The sequence below is a fragment of the Ranitomeya imitator genome, chromosome 7 (genome assembly GCF_032444005.1).
Source record: "Ranitomeya imitator isolate aRanImi1 chromosome 7, aRanImi1.pri, whole genome shotgun sequence".
In the NCBI taxonomy this organism is placed as follows: Eukaryota; Metazoa; Chordata; class Amphibia; order Anura; family Dendrobatidae; genus Ranitomeya; species Ranitomeya imitator.
In genome coordinates this window covers 84,543,856-84,565,399 of record NC_091288.1, presented here as the reverse complement: position 1 = coordinate 84,565,399, position 21,544 = coordinate 84,543,856, and the positions used below count along the sequence as shown (strand labels likewise).

Genomic DNA, 21,544 nt, shown 5'->3' with positions numbered 1-21,544 from the left:
TTGTCTAGAACTGCACTGCTAACTGCAGACCTGTCTCTAACCTTCCCTTCATCTCTAAACTCCTGGAACGTTTGGTGCACTCTCGTCTAATCCGCTATCTCTCAGATAACTCTCTTTTCAATGAATTACATTCCGGCTTTTGCTCTATACACTCTACAGAAACGGCCCTTACTAAATACTCTAACGTTCTACTAAAACAAAATGTAATGTCCACTACTCCCTGCTGATTCTCCTGGATCTCTCTGCTGCATTTGCCACAGTGAACCTCCAGCTCCTCCTCACTATCGTTCTATCCGTCTCAAGGTTATTGGTCTCCCTTGGTTCTCCTCCTACCTCTCTCACCACTTCTGGTATCAATTCTCAGATTTATGTCCGCTTCTCTTCACCTTAAAATCGGGGTTCCTTAGAGTTCAGTCTGACACCCCCTCCTATCTTCTATGTATACTGCCCCCATTGGACAAACCATCAGTAGATTTGGTTTTCAGTACTATCTCTTTGCTGATGACATCCAATTGTATACATTGTTTCCTGATGTCACCCCTGCATTACTACCAAATACCTGTCTGTCTACTAGCTCCAACATCATATCCTTCCTCTATCTAAAACTGAATCTACAAAAACTGTACTTCTTGTGTTTCCTCCCTCCACTAATCTAAAATTGAGATTTCTGAGTCTGGTTCCCAAGCAGCAAAGTTACTGTCTTGGGGTTATATATAATTCAGATCCTTCATTTATTCTCTATCCTATCACTTGCTCTCTCATGTTATCTGCACTTCAAAACCTCTCTAGAATTCGACGATATCTCACCTTTGACTCTGCAAAAACTCTTAATGTTGCTCTGATTCATTCCCATCTGGGCTATTGCAACTCCCTACTAATTGGTTTCCCTCTTGCTAACCTCTCCTGTCCAATCCATCCTGAATGTAGCAGCCAGGGTCATATTCTTAAGAATAACATTCTCAATACTGCGAGCCTCCCACTCCCATCTCCAGGACTTCTCTCGTGCTGCACCAAGTTTCTGAAATGCACTTTCCCAGACAATCCAGGCAATTCCCAGTATTCACGGTTTCAAGTATACCCTAAAAACACATTTCTTTAGACATCACCTCACTAATCTAAGCCCTGTTCTCCCTTCTATGAACTCAATAGCACTTACCTCTGCTCTTGTACAGCTACTGGCTGATGACTGGTCTTTGCAGAGTTATCTGAATGCCCCTATTTATTATATTGCTGGCTGGACCGTACATAACAAGCACCTTATTTTTACCTTTCGTGCCTCCTCTCCTTCCTTGTACATTGTAAGCTTGCTATTTGTTGAACTATGTGTTTCTCTGCAATGTCTTATCTTGTTTTGGACAAGTACCCTCTGCTGCGGAATATGTTGGTGCTATAGAAATAAAAAAAAGATTATTATGTTCCAACAGACACCACTCGCCATAAAAAGAGTTATGAAGAGAATGGTCGAGAATATTTCTTTGTATCTAAGGAGACATTTGAAAGCATGATCTACAGCCACAGGTATGAGAACACCTGGTGTGCAAAAGAAATAGATAAAAGGGGCCATACTCGCCGATACCTGGTCACAGTACGAATGCACTGCAGGATGCAGCAAGCACCATCATAAAAGGTGGAAAATACTGATGAGCAACCATTCGCCCACTTACCGATCATGGTGGGCATGGGTGGGTTTGGCTCCTTAACTCTATTGATGGGGACAGACACCAGCATGACAACATCTGTTTTTATCCTGAAAAGATGAATGCAAAAATATGCACAGTATTATTGTTGTATATTAGTTGATTTTTCAGGAAAAAATACATTCACAACCAACATCATGGTTCTTCACTATCTTGTGAGTCCCTAAAATTAAAAGCAGTTCACTAAAAAGAGGAGGAAGCTGTCGCGAAACGCGCGTCGGGGTTTGCGGCACGGTGGAGTACGCCATGCGGCTATACACAGAGTGCATCACGCTTATTAGGTAATATGTATTGTTGAGTTTCGGTAGTTTCCATTTATATATTCCAGCGATATTTAGCGGCATTACTATTGGGCTGCAAGGGCTGTGCTGAGGAGAGGTAGATTTTAGGTTACTGATACAACCACGGCATATAGGCTGCACATTGATCAGAGGCCTGGGAAACTAAGTATGTTACGTTGGTATTGTTTGGATGATTGACATTTGGTGAGGGGCATTTGGCTTAGTTTATATGGCCACAGACACCAGGCTAAACATGGATGCGGTTGCGCTACATTTATCATCCCTGAATAATCCCACAGCACCAAACGTATTGCAAACTACCTCGTAAGCCCACATATGAGGATGCTAATCTGGCATTATTGTACAATATCTTCTTAGGACATCAATATGATGTGAATGAGCACAAGTGTGAGCTAATTGCTGTAGTAATCTGGGCTACCAGGTGATGATTCATGCCATGGCCCTATTTTTGGCGTGAACTGTGGTTGAAGTATTTTCTTAGCATGCTTTATGCTTGAAGCACAGTATAGTGTATAGATATCTTCTGTGGAAATTTTTCCCTAGTCTAAATTTAGGCTTAAGTTGTTTATGGACTTTTAAGATGTCTGTTATGCAGTAATGGTTTTTACCTAATATTTTTGTCTATAATATGTCTAACTATCTTGAAACTTGCATATTTGAAACTCTATTTTGTGCGTGTTGCATGTACTTACCTGCCGGTATTACGATTTTTGTGGTTTAGAGGCACTATTTTATTACATGTTGTTTGTCTGATTTAAATAAAGTTATAACTTTTTATCAAAAAAAATAATCACACTTTTTTGAGTCGACTTAGTTTAATTACTCATGGTTGACTTATATGTTAACAGTATTATTGTTGTATATTAGTTGATTTTTCAGGAAAAAATACATTCACAACCAACATCATGGTTCTTCACTATCTTGTGAGTCCCTAAAATTAAAAGCAGTTCACTAAAAAGAATATCAAATCTCCCAGTACACAGTAAGATGAAATTATTACATTTATAATCCACCTGCCATCTTGATAAATTCATATTTTTGTATATATAAGCGATTGTGAAAAATAATTTTAAGAAATCAGCCCATAATTAACAATAATGTCCAGTTCTGAACACCATTTTCTAGGTTATATACAGGTGTAATATACTTAGTAGATTAGAAAAATCCATTGTATTAATCAGCTCCCATTGATCCTGAGATGCAGCCCATATAACAGTCCTGCTGGTTGCTATTGGAAACAGACGAGCTTGTAGTTGGGCACATCTCTAATAGTTTTTTTGGGGGGCACCTGATATTACAGAGTCTGGTGATGATGACACTTTCCGCAATGTATCGCACCTAAGAAGCTTCAAAACAGGAGTTTTCAGGTCTAAAACGTGCAGAACTGTAAATTTGGTTCCTGAAATGAACACAAGATCAATACATCACTGGAATCAGGGTCTCTGCCCCTACATCTTGCTGCTCTCAGATGGGGTAGCAAAAACAGGGTGACAGATTCCCTTTAACAGGCCATCTGCCGGCTTCCTGACGTCAGCTAATGCTATCGTTAGCTAATGGCAGCCATTAGTCTGGGTCAGGATATCGGCATCCAATACAGAAATCACCGTCCGTACACAAACTGTGAAAGGCACACGTGTGATGTCAGCCTAACTTACCAATTATTACCATGCATTAACTGCAGCGCTATATTCACTCCATAGGTCAAAGTGTACTGAATTGGTGTTTTGGTGATTTATGTAGATTTCAATATTTTTTTACCAGTTTCGTGGAGTATGGAGAATACAGAGGACATATGTATGGTACCAGCGTGGACACAGTGAAAGATGTACTGGATGCTGGAAAGATCTGCGTGATTGACTTGGAGCCATTGGTTAGATCACAATTTTACATCTGTAATATACATTAACATGAAAAGCCATGGGAGAACAAGCCAACCAGTAACTCCAGTCCAGGGTTTGGTTGATTATTTATGAATCAGTTTCTAAGGATATGTTCAGACCTTATATAGGAATGCACATTGTGGGTGTGTTGTCTTATTAAGGGGGTTGTCTGGAACTTTACAATCTGTAGGATGGGTCAACAATATACGATCGGTGCAGGTCCAAAACTGAAACCTGCTCCCGATGTGGAGTGGCAGGATAATAATAATCTTTATTTATATAGCGCCAACATATTCCGCAGCGCTTCAGTGGGGGAAATATTTATTTGATCCCTTGCTGATTTTGTAACTTTGCCCACTGACAAAGACATGAACAGTCTATAATTTTAAGGGTAAGTTAATTTTAACTTTGAGAGATAGACTATCAAAAATCAAATCCAGAAAATCACATTGTATAAATTATATAAATTTGCATTTTGCAGTGAGAAATAAGTATTCGATCCCTCTGGCAAACAAGACTTAATACTTGGTGGCAAAACCCTTGTTGGCAGTTGTAGTTGATGGTGAGGTTTGCGCACATGTCAGGAGGAATTTTGGCCCACTCCTCTTTGCAGATCATCTCTAAATCATTAAGATTTTGAGGCTGACGATTGGCAACTCGGAGCTACAACTCCCTCCTTAAGTTTTCTATGGGATTACGGTCAGGAGACTTTCTAGGACACTCCATGACCTTAATGTGCTTCTTTATGAGTCACTCCTTTGTTGCCTTGACTGTATGTTTTGGGTCATTGTCTTGCTGGAAGACCCAGCCACGACCCATTTTTTAATGTCCTGGTGGAGGGAAGGAGGTTGTCACTCAGGATTTTACAGTACATGGTTCCATCCATTCTCCCATTGATGCGGTGAAGTAGTACTGTGCCCTTAGCAGAGAAACACCCTCAAAACAAAATGTTTCCACCTCCATGCTCGACAGTGGGGCGGTGTTTTTTGGGTCATAGGCAGCATTTCTCTTCCTCCAAACACGGGGAGTTGAGTTAATGCCAAAGACCCCAATTTTTGTCTCATCTGACCACAGCATCTTCTCCCAATCACTCACAGAATCATCCAGGTGATCACTGGCAAACTTCAGACGGGCCTGCACTTGTGCCTTCTTGAGCAGGGGCACCTTGCGGGCACTGCAGGATTTTAAACCTTTACAGCGTAATGTGTTACCAATGGGATTCTTGGTGACTGAGGTCCCAGCTGCTTTGAGATCACTAACAAGTTCCCCCATGTAGTTTTAGGCTGATCTCTCACCTTCCTCATTATCAAAGATACCCCACGAGGTGATATTTTGCATGGTGCCCCAGATCGATGTCGATTGTCATTTTGCATTTCTTCCATTTTCTTACTATTGCACGAACAGTTTTCTCCTTCTCACCCAGCATCTTACTTATGGTTTTGTAGCCCATTCCAGCTTTGTGCAGGTCTATGATCTTGTCCCTGACATCCTTATAAAGCTCTTTGGTCTTGCCCATGTTGTAGAGGTTAGCGTCTGACTGATTAACCCCTTAATCCCATATGACGTACTATCCCGTCCAGGTGACCTGGGACTTAATTCCCATGGACGGGATAGTACGTCATATGCGATCGGCCGCGCTCACGGGGGGAGCGCGGCCGATCGCGGCCGGGTGTCAGCTGCCTATCGCAGCTGACATCCGGCACTATGTGCCAGGAGCGGTCACGGACTGCTCCCGGCACATTAACCCCCGGCACACCGCGATCAAAGATGATCGCGGTGTGCCGGCGGTGCAGGGAAGCATCGCGCAGGGAGGGGGCTCCCTGCGGGCTTCCCTGAGACGATCGGTACACGGTGATGTGCTCACCGTGTACCGAGCGTCTTCTCCCTGCAGTCCCCGGATCCAAAATGGCCGCCGGGCTGCATCCGGGTCCTGCAGGGAGCACTTCCGGGTCAGGAGCAGGCTGCAGCTCTAATCCTGCCCGGCTGTATGTCAGATCACCGATCTAACAGAGTGCTGTGCACACTGTCAGATCGGTGATCTGTGATGTCCCCCCCTGGGACAAAGTGAAAAAGTAAAAAAAAAAATTTCCACACTTGTAAAAAAAAAAAAAAAAAAAAATTCCTAAATAAAGCAGAAAAAAAAAATATTATTCCCATAAATACATTTTTTTACATAAAAAAAAACAAAAAAACAATAAAAGTACACATATTTAGTATCGCCGCGTCCGTAACGACCCGACCTATAAAACTGGCCCACTAGTTAACCCCTTCAGTGAACACCGTAAGAAAAAAAAAAAAAAAACGAGCCAAAAAACAACGCTTTATTATCATAACGCTGAACAAAAAGTGGAATAACACGCGATCAAAAAGACGGATATAAATAACCATGTTACCTCTGAAAACGTCATCTTGTCCCGCAAAAAACGAGCCGCCATATAGCATCATAACCAAAAAAATAAAAAAGTTATAGTCCTCAGAATAAAGCGATGCCAAAATAATTATTTTTTCTATAAAATAGCTTTTATCGTATAAAAGCGCCAAAACATAAAAAAAATTATATAAATGAGGTGTCGCTGTAATCGTACTGACCCGAAGAATAAAACTGCTTCATCAATTTTACCAAACGCGGAACGGTATAAACGCCTCCCCCAAAAGAAATTCATGAATAGCTGGTTTTTGGTCATTCTGCCTCACAAAAAATCGGAATAAAAAGCGATCAAAAACTGTCACATGTCCGAAAATGTAACCGATAAAAACGTCAACTCGTCCCGCAAAAAACAAGACCTCACATGACCAAAATATGGAAAAATTATAGGTCTCAAAATGTGGAGACGCAAAAACTTTTTTGCTATAAAAAGCGTCTTTTAGTGTGTGACGGCTGCCAATCATAAAAATCCGATATAAAAAACGCTATAAAAGTAAATCAAACCCCCCTTCATCACCCCCTTAGTTAGGCTAGGTTCACATTGCGTTAACGCTAACGGACAGCGTTGCACGGCGAAAATGTCACAATTAACGCCGTGCAACGGGTCCGTTAGCACAACCATTGACAGCAATGTGATTTTCAGGTGTAGCGCATCGCTAGAGCGTGCCATTTTCGGCTCGCGCTAGCAAGGTGCCATTCTTTTGTGGCGCGCCTCAGACGCTGCTTGCAGCGTCCGCGGCGCGCCCGAGGTCCGATCCCCGATCTTCCAGAGCGGGGACGTTAACGCGACCACTAAACACGACACCTAAAAAGACATTGCGTTAGCGCAATCCGCTAGTGCTAAACGGATTTCCCTAACGCAATGTGAACCTAGCCTTAGGGAAAAATAATAAAATTTAAAAAAAATGTATGTATTTCCATTTTCCCATTAGGGTTAGGGCTAGGGTTAGGGCTAGGGTTAGGGTTTGGATTACATTTACGGTTGGGATTAGGGTTGGGATTAGAATTAGGGGTGTGTCAGGGTTAGGTGTGTGGTTAGGGTTAGAGTTGGGATTAGGGTTAGTGGTGCGTTTGGATTAGGGTTTCATTTATAATTGGGGGGTTTCCACTGTTTAGACACATCAGGGGCTCTCCAAACGCGACATGGCGTCCGATCTCAATTCCAGCCAATTCTGCATTGAAAAAGTAAAACAGTGCTCCTTCACTTCCGAGCTCTCCCGTGCGCCCAAACAGGGGTTTACCCCAACATATGGGGTATCAGCGTACTCGAGACAAATTGGACAACAACTTTTTGGGTCCAAGTTCTCTTGTTATCCTTGGGAAAATAAAAATTTGGGGGGCTAAAAATCATTTTTGTGGGAAAAAAAAGGATTTTTTATTTTCACGGCTCTGCGTTGTAAACTGTAGTGAAACACTTGGGGGTTCAAAGTTTTCACAACACATCTAGATAAGTTCCATGGGAGGTCTAGTTTCCAATATGGGGTCACTTGTGGGTGGTTTCTACTGTTTGGGTACATCAGGGACTCTGCAAATGCAACGTGACTCCTGCAGACCAATCCATCTAAGTCTGCATTCCAAATGGCGCTCCTTCCCTTCCGAGCTCTGCCATGCGCCCAAACAGTGGTTCCCCCCCACATATGGGGTATCAGCGTACTCAGGACAAATTGGACAACAACTTTTGGGGTCCAATTTATTATGTTACCCTTGTGAAAATACAAAACTGGGGGCTAAAAAATTTTTGCGAAAAAAAAAAAAAATTATTTTAACGGCTCTGCGTTATAAACTGTAGTGAAACACTTGGGGGTTCAAAGCTCTCAAAACACATCTAGATAAGTTCCTTAGAGGGTCTAGTTTCCAAAATGGTGTCACTTGTGGGGGTTTTTAATGTTTAGGCACATCAGGGGCTCTCCAAACCAACATGGCGTCCCATCTTAATTCCAGTCAATTTTGCATTGAAAAGTCAAATGGCGCTCCTTCCCTTCCGAGCTCTGCTATGCACCCAAAAAGTGGTTTACCCCCACATATGGGGTATCGTCGCACTCAGGACAAATTGCACAACAACTTTTGTGGTCTAATTTCTTCTCTTACCCTTGGGAAAATAAAAAATTGGGGGCGAAAAGATCATTTTTGTGAAAAAATAAGATTTTTTATTTTTACGGCTCTGCATTATAAACTTCTGTGAAGCACTTGTTGGGTCAAAGTGCTCACCACACATCTAGATAATTTCCTTAAGGGGTCTACTTTCCAAAATGGTGTCACTTGTGGGGGTTTCAATGTTTAGGCACATCAGGGGCTCTCCGAACGCAACATGGCGTCCCATCTCAATTCCAGTCAATTTTGCATTGAAAAGTCAAATGGCGCTCCTTCCCTTCCGAGCTCTGCCATACGCCCAAACAATGGTTTACACCCATATACGGGGTATCAGCGTACTCAGGACAAATTGGCCAACAATTTTTGAGGTTCAATTTCTTCTCTTACTCTTGGGAAAATAAACAATTGGGGGCGAAAAGATCATTTTTGTGAAAAAATATGATTTTTTAATTTTACGGCTCTGCATTATAAACTTCTGTGAAGCAATTGGTGGGTCAAAGTGGTCACCACACATCTAGATAAGTTCCTTAGGGTGTCTACTTTCCAAAATGGTGTCACTTGTGGGGGGTTTCAATGTCTAGGCACATCAGTGGCTCTCCAAACGCAACATGGTGTCCCATCTCAATTCCTGTCAATTTTGCATTTAAAAGTCAAATGGCGCTCCTTCCCTTCCGAGCTCTGCCATGCGCCCAAACAGTGGTTTACCCCCACATATGGGGTATCGGCGTACTCAGTACAAATTGTACAACAATGTTTGGCATCCATTTTATCCTGTTACCCTTGGTAAAATAAAACAAATTGGAGCTGAAATAAATTTTGTGTGAAAAAAAGTTAAATATTCATTTTTATTTAAACATTCCAAATATTCCTGTGAAACCCCTGAAGGGTTAATAAACTTCTTGAATGTGGTTTTGAGCACCTTGAGGGGTGCAGTTTTTAGAATGGTGTCACACTTGGGTATTTTCTATCATATAGACCCCTCAAAATGACATCAAATGAGATGTGGTCCCTAAAAAAAAATGGTGTTGTAAAAATGAGAAATTGCTGGTCAACTTTTAACCCTTATAACTCCCTAACAAAAAAAAATTTTGGTTCCAAAATTGTGCTGATGTAAAGTAGACATGTGGGAAATGTTACTTATTAAGTATTTTGCGTGACATATCTCTGTGATTTAAGGGCATAAAAATTTAAAGTTGGAAAATTGCGAAATTTTCAAAATTTTTGCCAAATTTCCGTTTTTTTCACAAATAAACGCAAGTTATATCGAATAAATGTTACTACTAAAATGAAGTACAATATGTCACGAGAAAACAATGTCAGAATCGCCAAGATCCGTTGAAGCGTTCCAGAGTTATAACCTCATAAAGGGACAGTGGTCAGAATTGTAAAAATTGGCCCGGTCATTAACGTGCAAACCACCCTCGGGGCCAGGGCCGGCGTCAGCACCCGGCGCACCCGGGCAAATGCCGGGGCCCTGGCAAGACGGGGGGGGCCCATTTGGTATGTACAACACACTCGTCGGTCAGATGCCAGCGCGCGTCACTCAGTGACAGTGAGTCACTACATGATCCCGACCACGTCCCCCGGCGGCGCCTTTGCCTTGGCTGCAGGGGGCCGGCCGCCGGGCGGGGCACAGTCAGCTGCTGTGTCTCTGAGGACTGAGTGAGTCACTGAGGCCATTTCAATAGCAGCTGCAATACGTCACCGCCGCCCGGCCCTGGCCTCACCATTGGATAGAGAAGAGAGAAGACACTTCCGGTTCCGGGTCGCGACGCTGGCTGGGTCTGGGTCATCTCTCCTCCTTACATCCGGTCGGCGGGCGGAGAGGAGAGAGATAGAGAGCTGCGGTTCGGAGTTGAACTTGGACGTCCAGGCTGAGGCTGCGTCCACGGTCCACCATCCTCCAGATGATCCAGCACAGCCAGGAGGAGACTAGGACAGATCCGGACCGGCAGCCGCAGCGCCAAGCAGGAGGAGAAAAGGACGAGGGAATCCTCCAGACCTCAGGCTTCCCACCAACTGGGACAAAGTGTAAGTGTTCAATCATGTAAGTACTGCCCTCATCATGTATCGATTCGACTACATATCTCAGCTGCACAGTGCCTTGTTGATGCCTCACCCCAAAGCTAGGAGCAGATGCCCTGATTGCCCACCCGTTCCCAGCACCCCTTTGCCCTGTATGTAATGTATGTGTATATATACATGAGATTTAGATACATTTATATTTGCATATTTAGCAATTGAAGATTCCATACAGCTGAAATCTGCATTAACAAGTGAAGTTTTTTATGGCATATATACTTACCTCTATACACTAAGCTTTTCAAGTAGTGCTGTAGCCTTTAATGACTCTCTAAATACCAACACAATGCACTTTATTTAACTGACTTCATTGACATACCGTATGTATTTGCATGCTAAGCAATTAGAGATCTTATACAGCTGAAATATGCTTTAGTGAGTAAAGTCTTACATTGCATTTATATCTACTACTATGCATTAAGCTTAATTAGTGCTGCAATGTACTGATCCTATGAAATCTACTGTCCAGATTTAAGTTGGCTGCCTTATACTTTATGTATTCTGTCTACCGTTGAACCTTTTGTAAGGGCTTTGTATCTGGCTTGCACTCCCAGGCTGGGGCACCTTTGGGTGCTGCTGAATGCTCCACTTTGCTTTCCACTTATGGTGCAGGCTCTTTTCCAGCAGTACAATGGCTCCATCCTGTTTTTCCATCATTTGCATCTGACCCATAAAACAGAGACCTTCAGGGCAGCCGCAGTTGCCAACGAACGTATTTTCTGATACAACATTGCATCGCGCCCGGACCAATCTTATTCTATGGCGCCGCGGAATCATTGTATCAGATATTCTGATCGCACGTGACGCGGCCATGCAAGTAGTCCATTGAAAAAAAATCAGACTGCACTCGGGTGACATCTGACTGCAGAATGGAGATGCTGGAGACATTTTTTCTCATCTTCTTGTCAGCCAAGAAAATTAGATCACACTGCTGAGAAAATACAGAAGTGTGACCCCGGCCTAAGGCTGTTATCAAAGCAACAATGGCCACGACGGGGATCAAACGGTACACCACTGCTACATCGCAACATAGTGAGTGTGATTGTGCTGTGTGATCTCCACTGTGTGATAGATCTCTGCTGTGTGATAGGTCTCTGCTGTTTGTTAGGTCTCTGCTGTGTGATAGATCTCTGCTGTGTGATACGAGGTATAAATGTGTTAAAGGGGTGGTTGGGGGGGCCCACTGAGACTCGTTCGCCCGGGGCCCTCAAAAACCTGGAGCCGGCCCTGCTCGGGGCTTAAGGGGTTAATGGAGTCTGTGGACAGGAGTCTTTTATAAAGGTGACTATGTAAGACAGCTGTCTTTAATGCATGTAACGAGTTGATTAGGAGCGTCTAACTGGTCTGTAGGAGCCAGAACTCAATGGTTGGTAGTGGATGAAATACTTATTTGTCACTGCAAAATGCAAATAAATGTATAGAATTTATACAATGTGATTTTCTGGATTTCATTTTTGATATTCTATCTCTCAATGTTAGAATTAACCAACCATTAAAATTATAGACTGTTCATGCCTTTGTCAGTTGGCAAACCTACAAAATCAGCAAGGGATCAAATACTTATTTCCCCCACTGTAAAAGATGTACAAGATGAAACAGCAGCCCTCCAATTCACCGGAGTAGCTTTCAGCTGATTGGTGGGAGCACTGGGAGTCAGACCCCCAACAAGCTCACAGTGATGACCGCTCCTCAGTATAGGTCATCAATTTTTAAGTCCTGGAAACCCCTTTATTCCTAGTGATATTACAAGTTCTAGATTTGAATGACACCATTCATCCCACCATATAATGTACTGAAAAGTGGAGTGAAATAGCAAAAACATTTTTTTAGTTCCACTATTGTTTTGCCACATGTATTTTCGTTTTTAAGTGTTTTTTTCTACTGTTAAAATGATATGATTCTATAGGTCAGTATGATTATGAGGATATCAAACTTAAATAAGGTTTTTATACATATATTTTACTGGATAAAATAAGCCGTCTAGAGATGGCTGTCAGTCAGAGCCATAGCGTAGTTACAGCAGCAGCACACTATGTACTGGGCGGTGTCTGAGGCCGCTCCCTTATGACTGAAAGCCCGAGGCTGCAGGGAGGAATAAAGTTCATTTCCTACTGCAGTCGGGTTTTCAATGCAGCAGCCTCGCAGATTTACATACTATTAACCCAATGTCTGCAGGTTAATATTGTTTTTTTTTTATATGACAGGTTCCCTTTAAGGGATTAAATGGTTCTGAGAAGAATCACAGCACAACTGAGAATAGGTCATACCCCAAATAATATTGTACAGCCGTATACATTATACATTAAGCTCCCACTAGCCGAGGTGAAGGCAAACAGAATGTTATCATTTCACTCAGACTGCACAAAGATGGTGGAGCATTTCGCACAAGCAGCGCGCTCCCGCTGTCTAATGTAGGTCACAATAATACACATTATTATAAGGCTTCTTAATATGTCAATTGTTGAGGTTGTCAAAGGGAATCAGTCAGTCAGATCAACCCCCCCAAACCACATATACAAGAAAGCAGGGCTTAGAAGACATAGAAGTGTCCATGGACATAAATTTAATTTTTTTGCCACATTCCTGAGATTTTTACATTTGAATTCATGAGGCGTTAAGTGCTCTGGGCGTGGACAGAGCAGTGAAAGAATCTCTGCCTCCCGAGGTTGTTTCCCCACCCAGCATGGCCTCTTTAGGTTGATCAATAGCTCACGATCTGTCTGATTTTAGGTACTAAGTAAGGAAATCAGACAGAGAGTTATCAATCAGCTACAGAGGCCGGAGCTGGGCAGGGAAACAAGCTCAGGGAGCAGAGTCACTAAGTGCTCTGCCACGCCTTAAGCACTTAATGTCTCTGTAGATGAAAGAAAGCTAGTTACTCTGGAATGCAGCAATAGGTAGAAGATATAATTGGGTTGATGGATTTACACTTCGGAGACCTGCATGCCCATCTGTGTGACTTGGGGGACGAGGTTGATCTTACTGGCAGATTCCTTTTTGAAAAAAAAGCTTTGGCACGTATGCCAATTTTATTCTGTCTTGTTGCAGGGTATTACAGGGACTAGAACGCATGAATTTAAACCTTATGTAATATTTATAAAGCCAGCAAGCCGAAACCGTATGCGGCAGACAAGAAGAACCGCCAGCATCCTCACCGATTACTACGTGAACCTGAAGTATAAGGTACTGTTCATTTTATTGTATAGGTTATTGTCATTAATAATAGTAAAGGTCTTGTGTGTCCTAACATATGGGGCTACGTATGGCCTCTATTATCAGGACTCATCGACTTTATCCAGTTTTACAGCAGATCTTCCACTACTTTGTGGTGTATAACTCTTAGGGTACCGTCACACTATAACATTTAGATCGCTACGACGGTACGATTCGTGACGTTCCAGCGATATCGTTACGATATCGCTGTGTCTGACACGCAGCAGCGATCAGGGATCCTGCTGAGAATCGTACGTCGTAGCAGATCGTATGGAACTTTCTTTCATCGCTGGATCTCCCGCTGTCATCGCTAGATCGGTGTGTGTGACACCGATCTAGCGATGCGATCCAGCGATGCGTTCGCTTGTAACCAGGGTAAACATCGGGTAACTAAGAGCAGGACCGCGCTTAGTTACCCGATGTTTACCCTGGTTACAAGGGTTAAACTAAAAAAAAACAAACAGCACATACTTACATCTGGTGTCCGTCACGTCCCTTGCCGTCTCTGCTTCCCGCACTCAGTGACTGCCGGCCGTAAAGTGAAAGCAGAGCACAGCGGCTGTGCTTTCACTTTCACTTTACAGCCGGCAGTCACAGTGCGGGAAGCAGACGGCAAGGGACGTGACGGACACCAGATGTAAGTATGTGCTGTTTTTTTTTTTTTTAGTTTAACCCTTGTAACCAGGGTAAACATCGGGTAACTAAGCACGGCCCTGCGCTTAGTTACCCGATGTTTACCCTGGTTACCCAGGGACCTCGGCATCGTTGGTCGCTGGAGAGCTGTCTGTGTGACAGCTCCCCAGCGACCACACTACGATTTACCTACGATCACGGCCAGGTCATATCGCTGGTCGTGATCATAGATAAATCGTATAGTGTGACGGTACCCTAACTCCTGTGGGTATCATAATAATCTAAATGGTGAAGGGAGGAAAGTCCGCGCACCACTTTCAGGGGCACCTTGTCGGCATGAATATCACCGCACGGAGCCGCTCCAGACCAGGCCAAAGAAGTAATGCAGGAAGGAAAGGTATTCTCCAGCGATGATCAATGAGGTAGTTATAAAACTAAACATTTATATACAAATGGCAATCCACAAGAAAAACCATGTGTTTCGGCTTTATACAACCATGACTAAGGTATAAAGGCGAAACGCGTTGGTTTTCTTGTTGTGGATTGCCAAATGGATTATTATGTAAATCCATTATTATGGATTTTAAAAATATGTGAATCAGCGTGAAATTTTATACCTACCTGATAGATCATAGCTGGAGAATATCATTCCTTCCTTTATTATAATGATTAGCATCTTAATTCTACTAATAGATACAATTATCCTTACTGGAGAGTCTGATACTTTAAAAGCCGGTGGCGACCGAGCTGTACTGGAGATTAGTCAGACAAGCAGATTCCCAGTGGCTTCTTCTCGTTTGCTGCCGGTGACTGACTGGTCTTTCCTTGCATGTTTGTATAAGGAGAGGCCTGTCAGTCATTGGCATCAGGCGGGAAGAAGTGGTGTCTTATAAAGTATGTGTTTCTCTGACATGCCACAGCGTTTCAGAGTCAAACATACCTGGCTGAGATCATACCGCCAGTGCCTGCTACTTGCTGCCCCCCGAGTCGGCTCTGGCTTCCTTTAATTTACTCCATTTTTTAAAAAAAAAAGTTTATTAATTTGAGGAGCCTCCTTGATCATGGCCCAAGTTACTCTCAGCCCACTTTTCAAAATGTTTCTACAGTGGGATGGAACTGGTGTAAAAATGGCATCAATCACATAAAAAACATCAATAATTGCACTGGCTGTGCAAAAATGTTACAATATTTCAGGAAAGTTTACGCAACGAAACTGCTTGATGAATTGGAGCCAATGTCTATAATTTTAATTTGGCTATGCTCCGTACAAGTTGCTGTGCTTGGTTTGAACAGTCATTTTGTTCTGTGCTTTCAGTACACATTCACACATCAGTTTATCACGATCCAAGCCCTGATGGCAATACCAAACCACAGGACTCCTGCCATAAGCTAACGACTTCATATACAGCTATGGCAAAAATTATGAGACCTCTGCAAAATGTTCAGTTTGTCTGATTTTCCTCTTTATAGGTATATTTTTGAGTAATATGTAAATTATTATTTTAGTCTATAAACTTCTGACAACATGTCTCTGAATTTCCAAGCAATAAATTTAGTATTTTTTTTCTGACAAAGAAAAATGGTCAAAATAAAAAATACAAACCCCAGTGCTTCCAGACCTCAAATAATGCAAATAAAACAAGTTCATAATCATTTACAAACAACAATACTAATGTTTTAACTCAGGAAGAGTTCAGAAATCAATATTTTGTGGAATAACCATGATTTTTAATCACAGCTTTCATGCATCTTGGCATGCTTTCCACCAGTCTTTCACCCTGCTTCTGGCGCAAAAATGTAAGCAGTTCTTCTCTGTTTGATGGCTTGTGACTATCCATCATCCTCCTGATTACATTCCAGAGGTTATCAGTGGGGTTCAGGTCTGGAGATTGGGCTGCCCATGACAGGGTTTGATGTGGTGGTCTCTTAATTTTTGCCAGAGCTGAGGCCGTTTTTGTCAGGAGACCCACGGTCAAACCAATTATTGCATTTGTCCTTAATTTTTTGTTTTTAACCCATTTATGATTTGGGAAATTCTTTTAATTTGTACCTTTCTTTTTAAACTGTGTGACATTTTAGCAGAGCAGTTTTTAATTTTACACAAAGTTCATGATCCACGTAACCCATTTTGAAGAATTTGGTGCAAAAAACCCACAGAAAACAAGAAAAATGAATATTAAAAAAAAAACCATGTCAATCATGGATCTACCCCTTTGTATGGGATGTGAAAAATTGATGGGTGACAACTTTAAGACAAAAAATCGTTAGAAGTTCTATAAATAGGGATTTTTGTGTGTACTCACCGTAAAATCCTTTTCTCCGAGCCACTCATTGGGGGACACAGGACCATGGGTTATGCTGCTGTCACTAGGAGGCTGACACTAAGCTGAGACAAAAAAGGGTTAGCTCCTCCCCTGCAGTATACACCCTCATGCTGGCATCCAGAGACCCAGTTAAGTGCAAAAGCAGTAGGATAATGAGAACAATATCAAAAAACATTGGAACATAACATGTCAAACAACAGTCAAAGACTAAAAAAGATAACTAGCCGTAAGGCTACCAGGGTGGGTGCTGTGTCCCCCAATGAGTGGCTCGGAGAAAAGGATTTTACGGTGAGTACACACAAAAATCCCTATTTCTCCTTCGCCTCATTGGGGGACACAGGACCATGGGACGTCCCAAAGCAGTCCCTGGGAAGGAAACAATACAACCAAGTAACTCCATGTACCATCTGACTACAAATGCACAACGGCCGCTTGCAGGATACGCCTGCCAAGGGCCGCGTCCGCAGAGGATTGGATGTGAACATTGTAATGCTTTGTGAACGTATGTAGGCTGGACCACGTCGCGGCCTTGCAAACCTGCTCCGCTGATGCCTGGTGCCGGATGGCCCAGGAAGCACCCATCGACCGAGTGGAGTGAGCTCTAATCCCCGCCGGGATAGGACTGCCCCTGACCCGATAGGATTCCTGGATAGCAGATCGGATCCATCTGGCTATCGTGGATTTAGACGCAGCCAAACCCTTTCTGTGACCCTCCGGGAGCACGAAAAGGGCGTCCGATTTTCTGAAGTGCGCCGTTCTGGAAATGTACCTCCTGAGGGCCCGTACCACGTCCAGAGTATGGAGAGCTTTCTCGACCCTATGTTTGGGCTGCGGACAAAAGGAGGGAAGAATGATGTCCTCGTTAAGGTGGAAAGCTGAGTCCACCTTTGGAAGAAATGCGGGAGAAGGACGTAGGACTACCTTGTCCTGATGAAAGGCAAGGAAAGGTGCCCGGCAGGATAGAGCGGCGAGCTCTGAAACCCTTCTGATGGACGTCACCGCTACCAGGAAGGCAACCTTCCAAGAGAGAACAGAGAGCGGAACGTCTTGAAGGGGTTCGAACGGCGGTTCCTGGAGAACCCCCAGGACCAAGTTGAGATCCCAGGTCTCCAACGGCATCCTGTAGGGAGGAACAACATGGGAGACTCCCTGAATGAAAGTCTTGACCTGAAGGTTGGTGGCGATCCTACGCTGGAACAGCACGGATAAGGCTGAGATCTGACCTTTAAGAGAGCTCAGGGCCAAACCGGAATCCAGACCGGACTGAAGGAAATTCAGGATACAAGGGATGGAGAACCTGAGCGGAGGGTGCCCTCGGAGCCTGCACCAGGAGAAGGTCTTCCAGACGCGGTGGTAGATAGAGGCAGAAGACGCCTTGCGAGCACTTAGCATGGTGGGGATGACCTGCTGAGAGAAACCAGCACGAGCTAGAATCCAGGTTTCAACAGCCACGCCGTTAAACGTAGGGCCCCTGAGCTCTGATGGTAGATCGGTCCTTGGCGAAGTAGGTCTGGGCGGTCTGGCAACCGCAAGGGGACGTCGGCTACGAGCTGGACGAGTTCCGCGTACCACGCGCGACGAGGCCAGTCTGGGGCGACCAGAATGACTGGAACTCCCTCCGTCCTGATCTTTCGGATGACCTTCGGCAGTAAGGGAAGAGGAGGAAACACATATGGGAGCTGAAAATGATGCCACGGAAAAATCAGCGCGTCCACTCCTATGGCCTGGGGATCCCGAGATCGAGCAATGAAGTTGTGGACTTTGGCGTTCCATCTGGACGCCATCAGATCCACGTCCGGGGTCCCCCAGCAAAGACAGATCTGGTGAAAAACTTCTGGGTGAAGTTCCCACTCCCCCGAGGCAAGGCCCTGGCGGCTCAGGAAGTCCGCCGCCCAGTTCTCGACTCCCGGAATGTGCACCGCCGAGATGATGGAGTGGTTGGTCTCGGCCCAACGAAGGATGAGGGAGACTTCCCTCATCGCCGCCCTGCTGCGGGTACCCCCCTGGTGGTTGATGTAAGCCACCGCGGTGACGTTGTCCGATTGGACTCTTATTGGGTGACCCGCGAGCAGAGCGTGGAAGTGAATCAGAGCAAGTCTGATAGCGCGAATCTCCAGAATGTTGATGGGGAGACTGGATTCCCGAACAGTCCAACGGCCCTGGGCCGAGTGGTGAAGAAACACCGCCCCCCAGCCCAGAAGACTGGCGTCGGTGGTTACCACTAACCAGCGGATCGGGAGGAAGGACTTCCCCTGGCGAAGAGACGGTCCCAGAGTTCACCAAATGAGAGAATGTCTGACCCGTGGGGACAGCGGACAAGGGAGGTCGAGAGAAAAGAGACTCCTGTCCCAGTTGTCCAGCAGAGCCTGTTGCAAGGGGCGGAGATGGAGTTGAGCGAAGGGAACAGCTTCGATTGCCGCAACCATCTTTCCCAGGATCTTCATGGCGAACCGAATGGTTCGCGGGCGAGAATGGCAGAGTGTACGGACTCCCTGTTGGAGCGCTTGGACCGAGGAAGCAAAACCAGCCCCCTTGAAGTGTCCAGGATCATTCCCAGAAAGGAGATCCGACGGGAAGGAACGGGAGATGACTTGTCCAAGTTGATCACCCAGCCCAGGCGCGAAAGAGAATCCAGGGTAATGTGGACGCTTGACTCGCAGGCCTGAAAAGACGGGCCTTTTATGAGGAGATCGTCTAGGTAAGGTAATACGACGACTCCTTGAGAGTGAAGAATGGCCATGACAGCCGCCATGACCTTGGTGAACACCCTGGGCGCCGTGGCGAGACCGAAGGGTAAGGCCGTGAACTGGAAGTGGTCCTCCCGAATGGCAAAGCGGAGGAACCTCTGATGAGGCGGGAAAATCGGGATGTGAAGATAGGCATCCTTGATGTCTATCGAGGCCAAAAATTCCCCTCTTTCCATGGAGGAGATGACCGATCTGAGCGATTCCATCCTGAAGTGCCGGACTCTCACGCACTTGTTCAGGAGCTTCAGATCCAAAATGGGACGCACTGTCCCGTCCTTCTTTGGCACGACGAAGAGGTTTGAGTAGAAGCCTCTGAACCTCTCGTGTTGCGGGACCGGCACGATGACCCCGCTCTGGCGGAGGGAGTGGATGGCGCAAAGAAGGGCGCGAGACTGAGCTCCCGAACTGGGAAGATGAGAGGGGAAGAACCGAGTTGGAGGGGGGGGAGGAGAACTCTATCTTGTAGCCAGATGATACCAGATCTCTGACCCATTCGTCGTGAACGACGGAGAGCCAGGCTTGCTGAAAAAGGAGTAGACGACCGCCTACTCTGCTGGTATCGACTGGCGCCGTTCCCGAGTCATTGAGAAGGGAATCTGGGGGGTCTCGAACCTCTGGTTCGGGGCTGCCTCGGTTTCCCGCGCCAGGAAGGATTAGGTCTGAAGGATGGACGAGCGTCTCTGTCTGCGCGGGCGGAACGGTCCGATCTGGTAAGGCCAGAGGGATTGGACCAGGCGGAGCTGGTACGAAAAGGCCGAAAACGAAAATAGGGCTGGCGCTGGAAAGCCGCCTTGGGCCTCTGTTGGGGAAGAAACTTGCTCTTTCCCCCTGTGGCGTCGGAAATAAGCTGGTCAAGCTTTTCGCCGAAAAGACGCCCGCTTTGAAAAGGGAGAGAAATCAGGGATTTTTTAGAGGAAGAATCTGCGCGCCAATCTCTGAGCCAAAGGGCCCTTCTAATAACGATGGCGTTGGAAGCCGCCGAAGCTGCGCAATTCGCCGCGTCGAGAGATGCGAACATAACATAATCACTGGCCATGGCTAGCTGCTTAGCCAGGTCCGCCATTTCAGAGGGGAGATCCTGCTCATTAATGGATTTCGCTAGGGCATCCGCCCAGGAAACCATAGCCTTGGACACCCAAGCCGCGGCGAAGGAGGGAGACAGGGACGAGCCAGAGGCTTCGTACACAGAGCGAGCTAGAGAGTCTATCTGGCGTTCGGTGGGGCTCTTAATTGAAGCGCCCTCCGGGACTGAGAGAAGAGTCTTAGAAGCCAGGCGCGAGACCGGCGGATCTACAGTAGGGGGATCCGTCCAGTCTTTCACGAGATCAGCTGAGAAGGGATACTTGGAAACCAAGTCCTTCTTACCCGTGAAGCGCTTGTCTGGGCGCTCCCTGTGACGCCTGACTATATCCAGGAAGGCTGGATGAGAGGCAAAAGATGTGAGAACGCTTGGTTCTGGAAAAGGAGACCGCGTGTTCCGGAGCGGAATTAGAATCGTCATCCACCTTCAGTGCGTGATTGACTGCTACGATGAGGGAGTCAACCGTGGCTCTGAACTCCGGAGCCTCCGGATCCAAAGAAATTTCGGACTCATGTTCAGAGTCTTGAGCGCTGCGAGCCCCCACAGAGGGAGAACGAGAGGTGGAGCTGCCAGAGTCTGAATGGCGAGGTGAACGCTCAGGAGAGGTAGTACGGGTCAGTTTTCTGGACGACCGTGCCTCCTTAAGAGGAGAACGGCCCCTGCTGGCCGACGATTCCCCTGCTATGGAGGGATCTCTTAGCACCTGTAGCGGATTGCCTCGTTCCCCGGGAGGATTTTGAATGGATTTGATGGCGTTAGCTAAAAAATCCACGGACTGAGAAAGCGAGGCGACCCACGGGGGGGGGGGGGGGGGGGGCTAGGTACGCCAGGGTCGGCGGCGGTGGAGGGCTCCTGGGCACATGGGGCATCGCAGGCAGAGCAGAGGGGAGAGCTTTGAGGCCTGGGAAGTGGGGCCTGGCAGGTGGTACACGCAGAAAAGAAGGTTGTATGCACCTTAGAGGATTTTTTAGACCTTGACTGCGACATGATGCTAATGCAGAAAAAATTACAGGGTCTATATAGTGTAACCAAGTCTGAGAGGGGCGCTGCAGAGGGGAGCTAACGATGT

The 21,544-nt window shown here is 45.5% G+C and overlaps 1 protein-coding gene across 1 annotated transcript in view; it reads left to right on the top strand.

Annotated features, from left to right (window-relative positions):
* Positions 1–21,544, top strand: part of MPP4 (MAGUK p55 scaffold protein 4) — a 149,578-nt gene that overhangs the window by 126,617 nt on the left and 1,417 nt on the right. Inside the window, exons 18-20 of the mRNA XM_069733562.1 lie at positions 1,425–1,518; positions 3,761–3,869; positions 13,526–13,660. Of these exons, the coding sequence (XP_069589663.1) occupies positions 1,425–1,518; positions 3,761–3,869; positions 13,526–13,660 (338 nt within the window). The remainder of the gene's footprint in view (positions 1–1,424; positions 1,519–3,760; positions 3,870–13,525; positions 13,661–21,544) is intronic.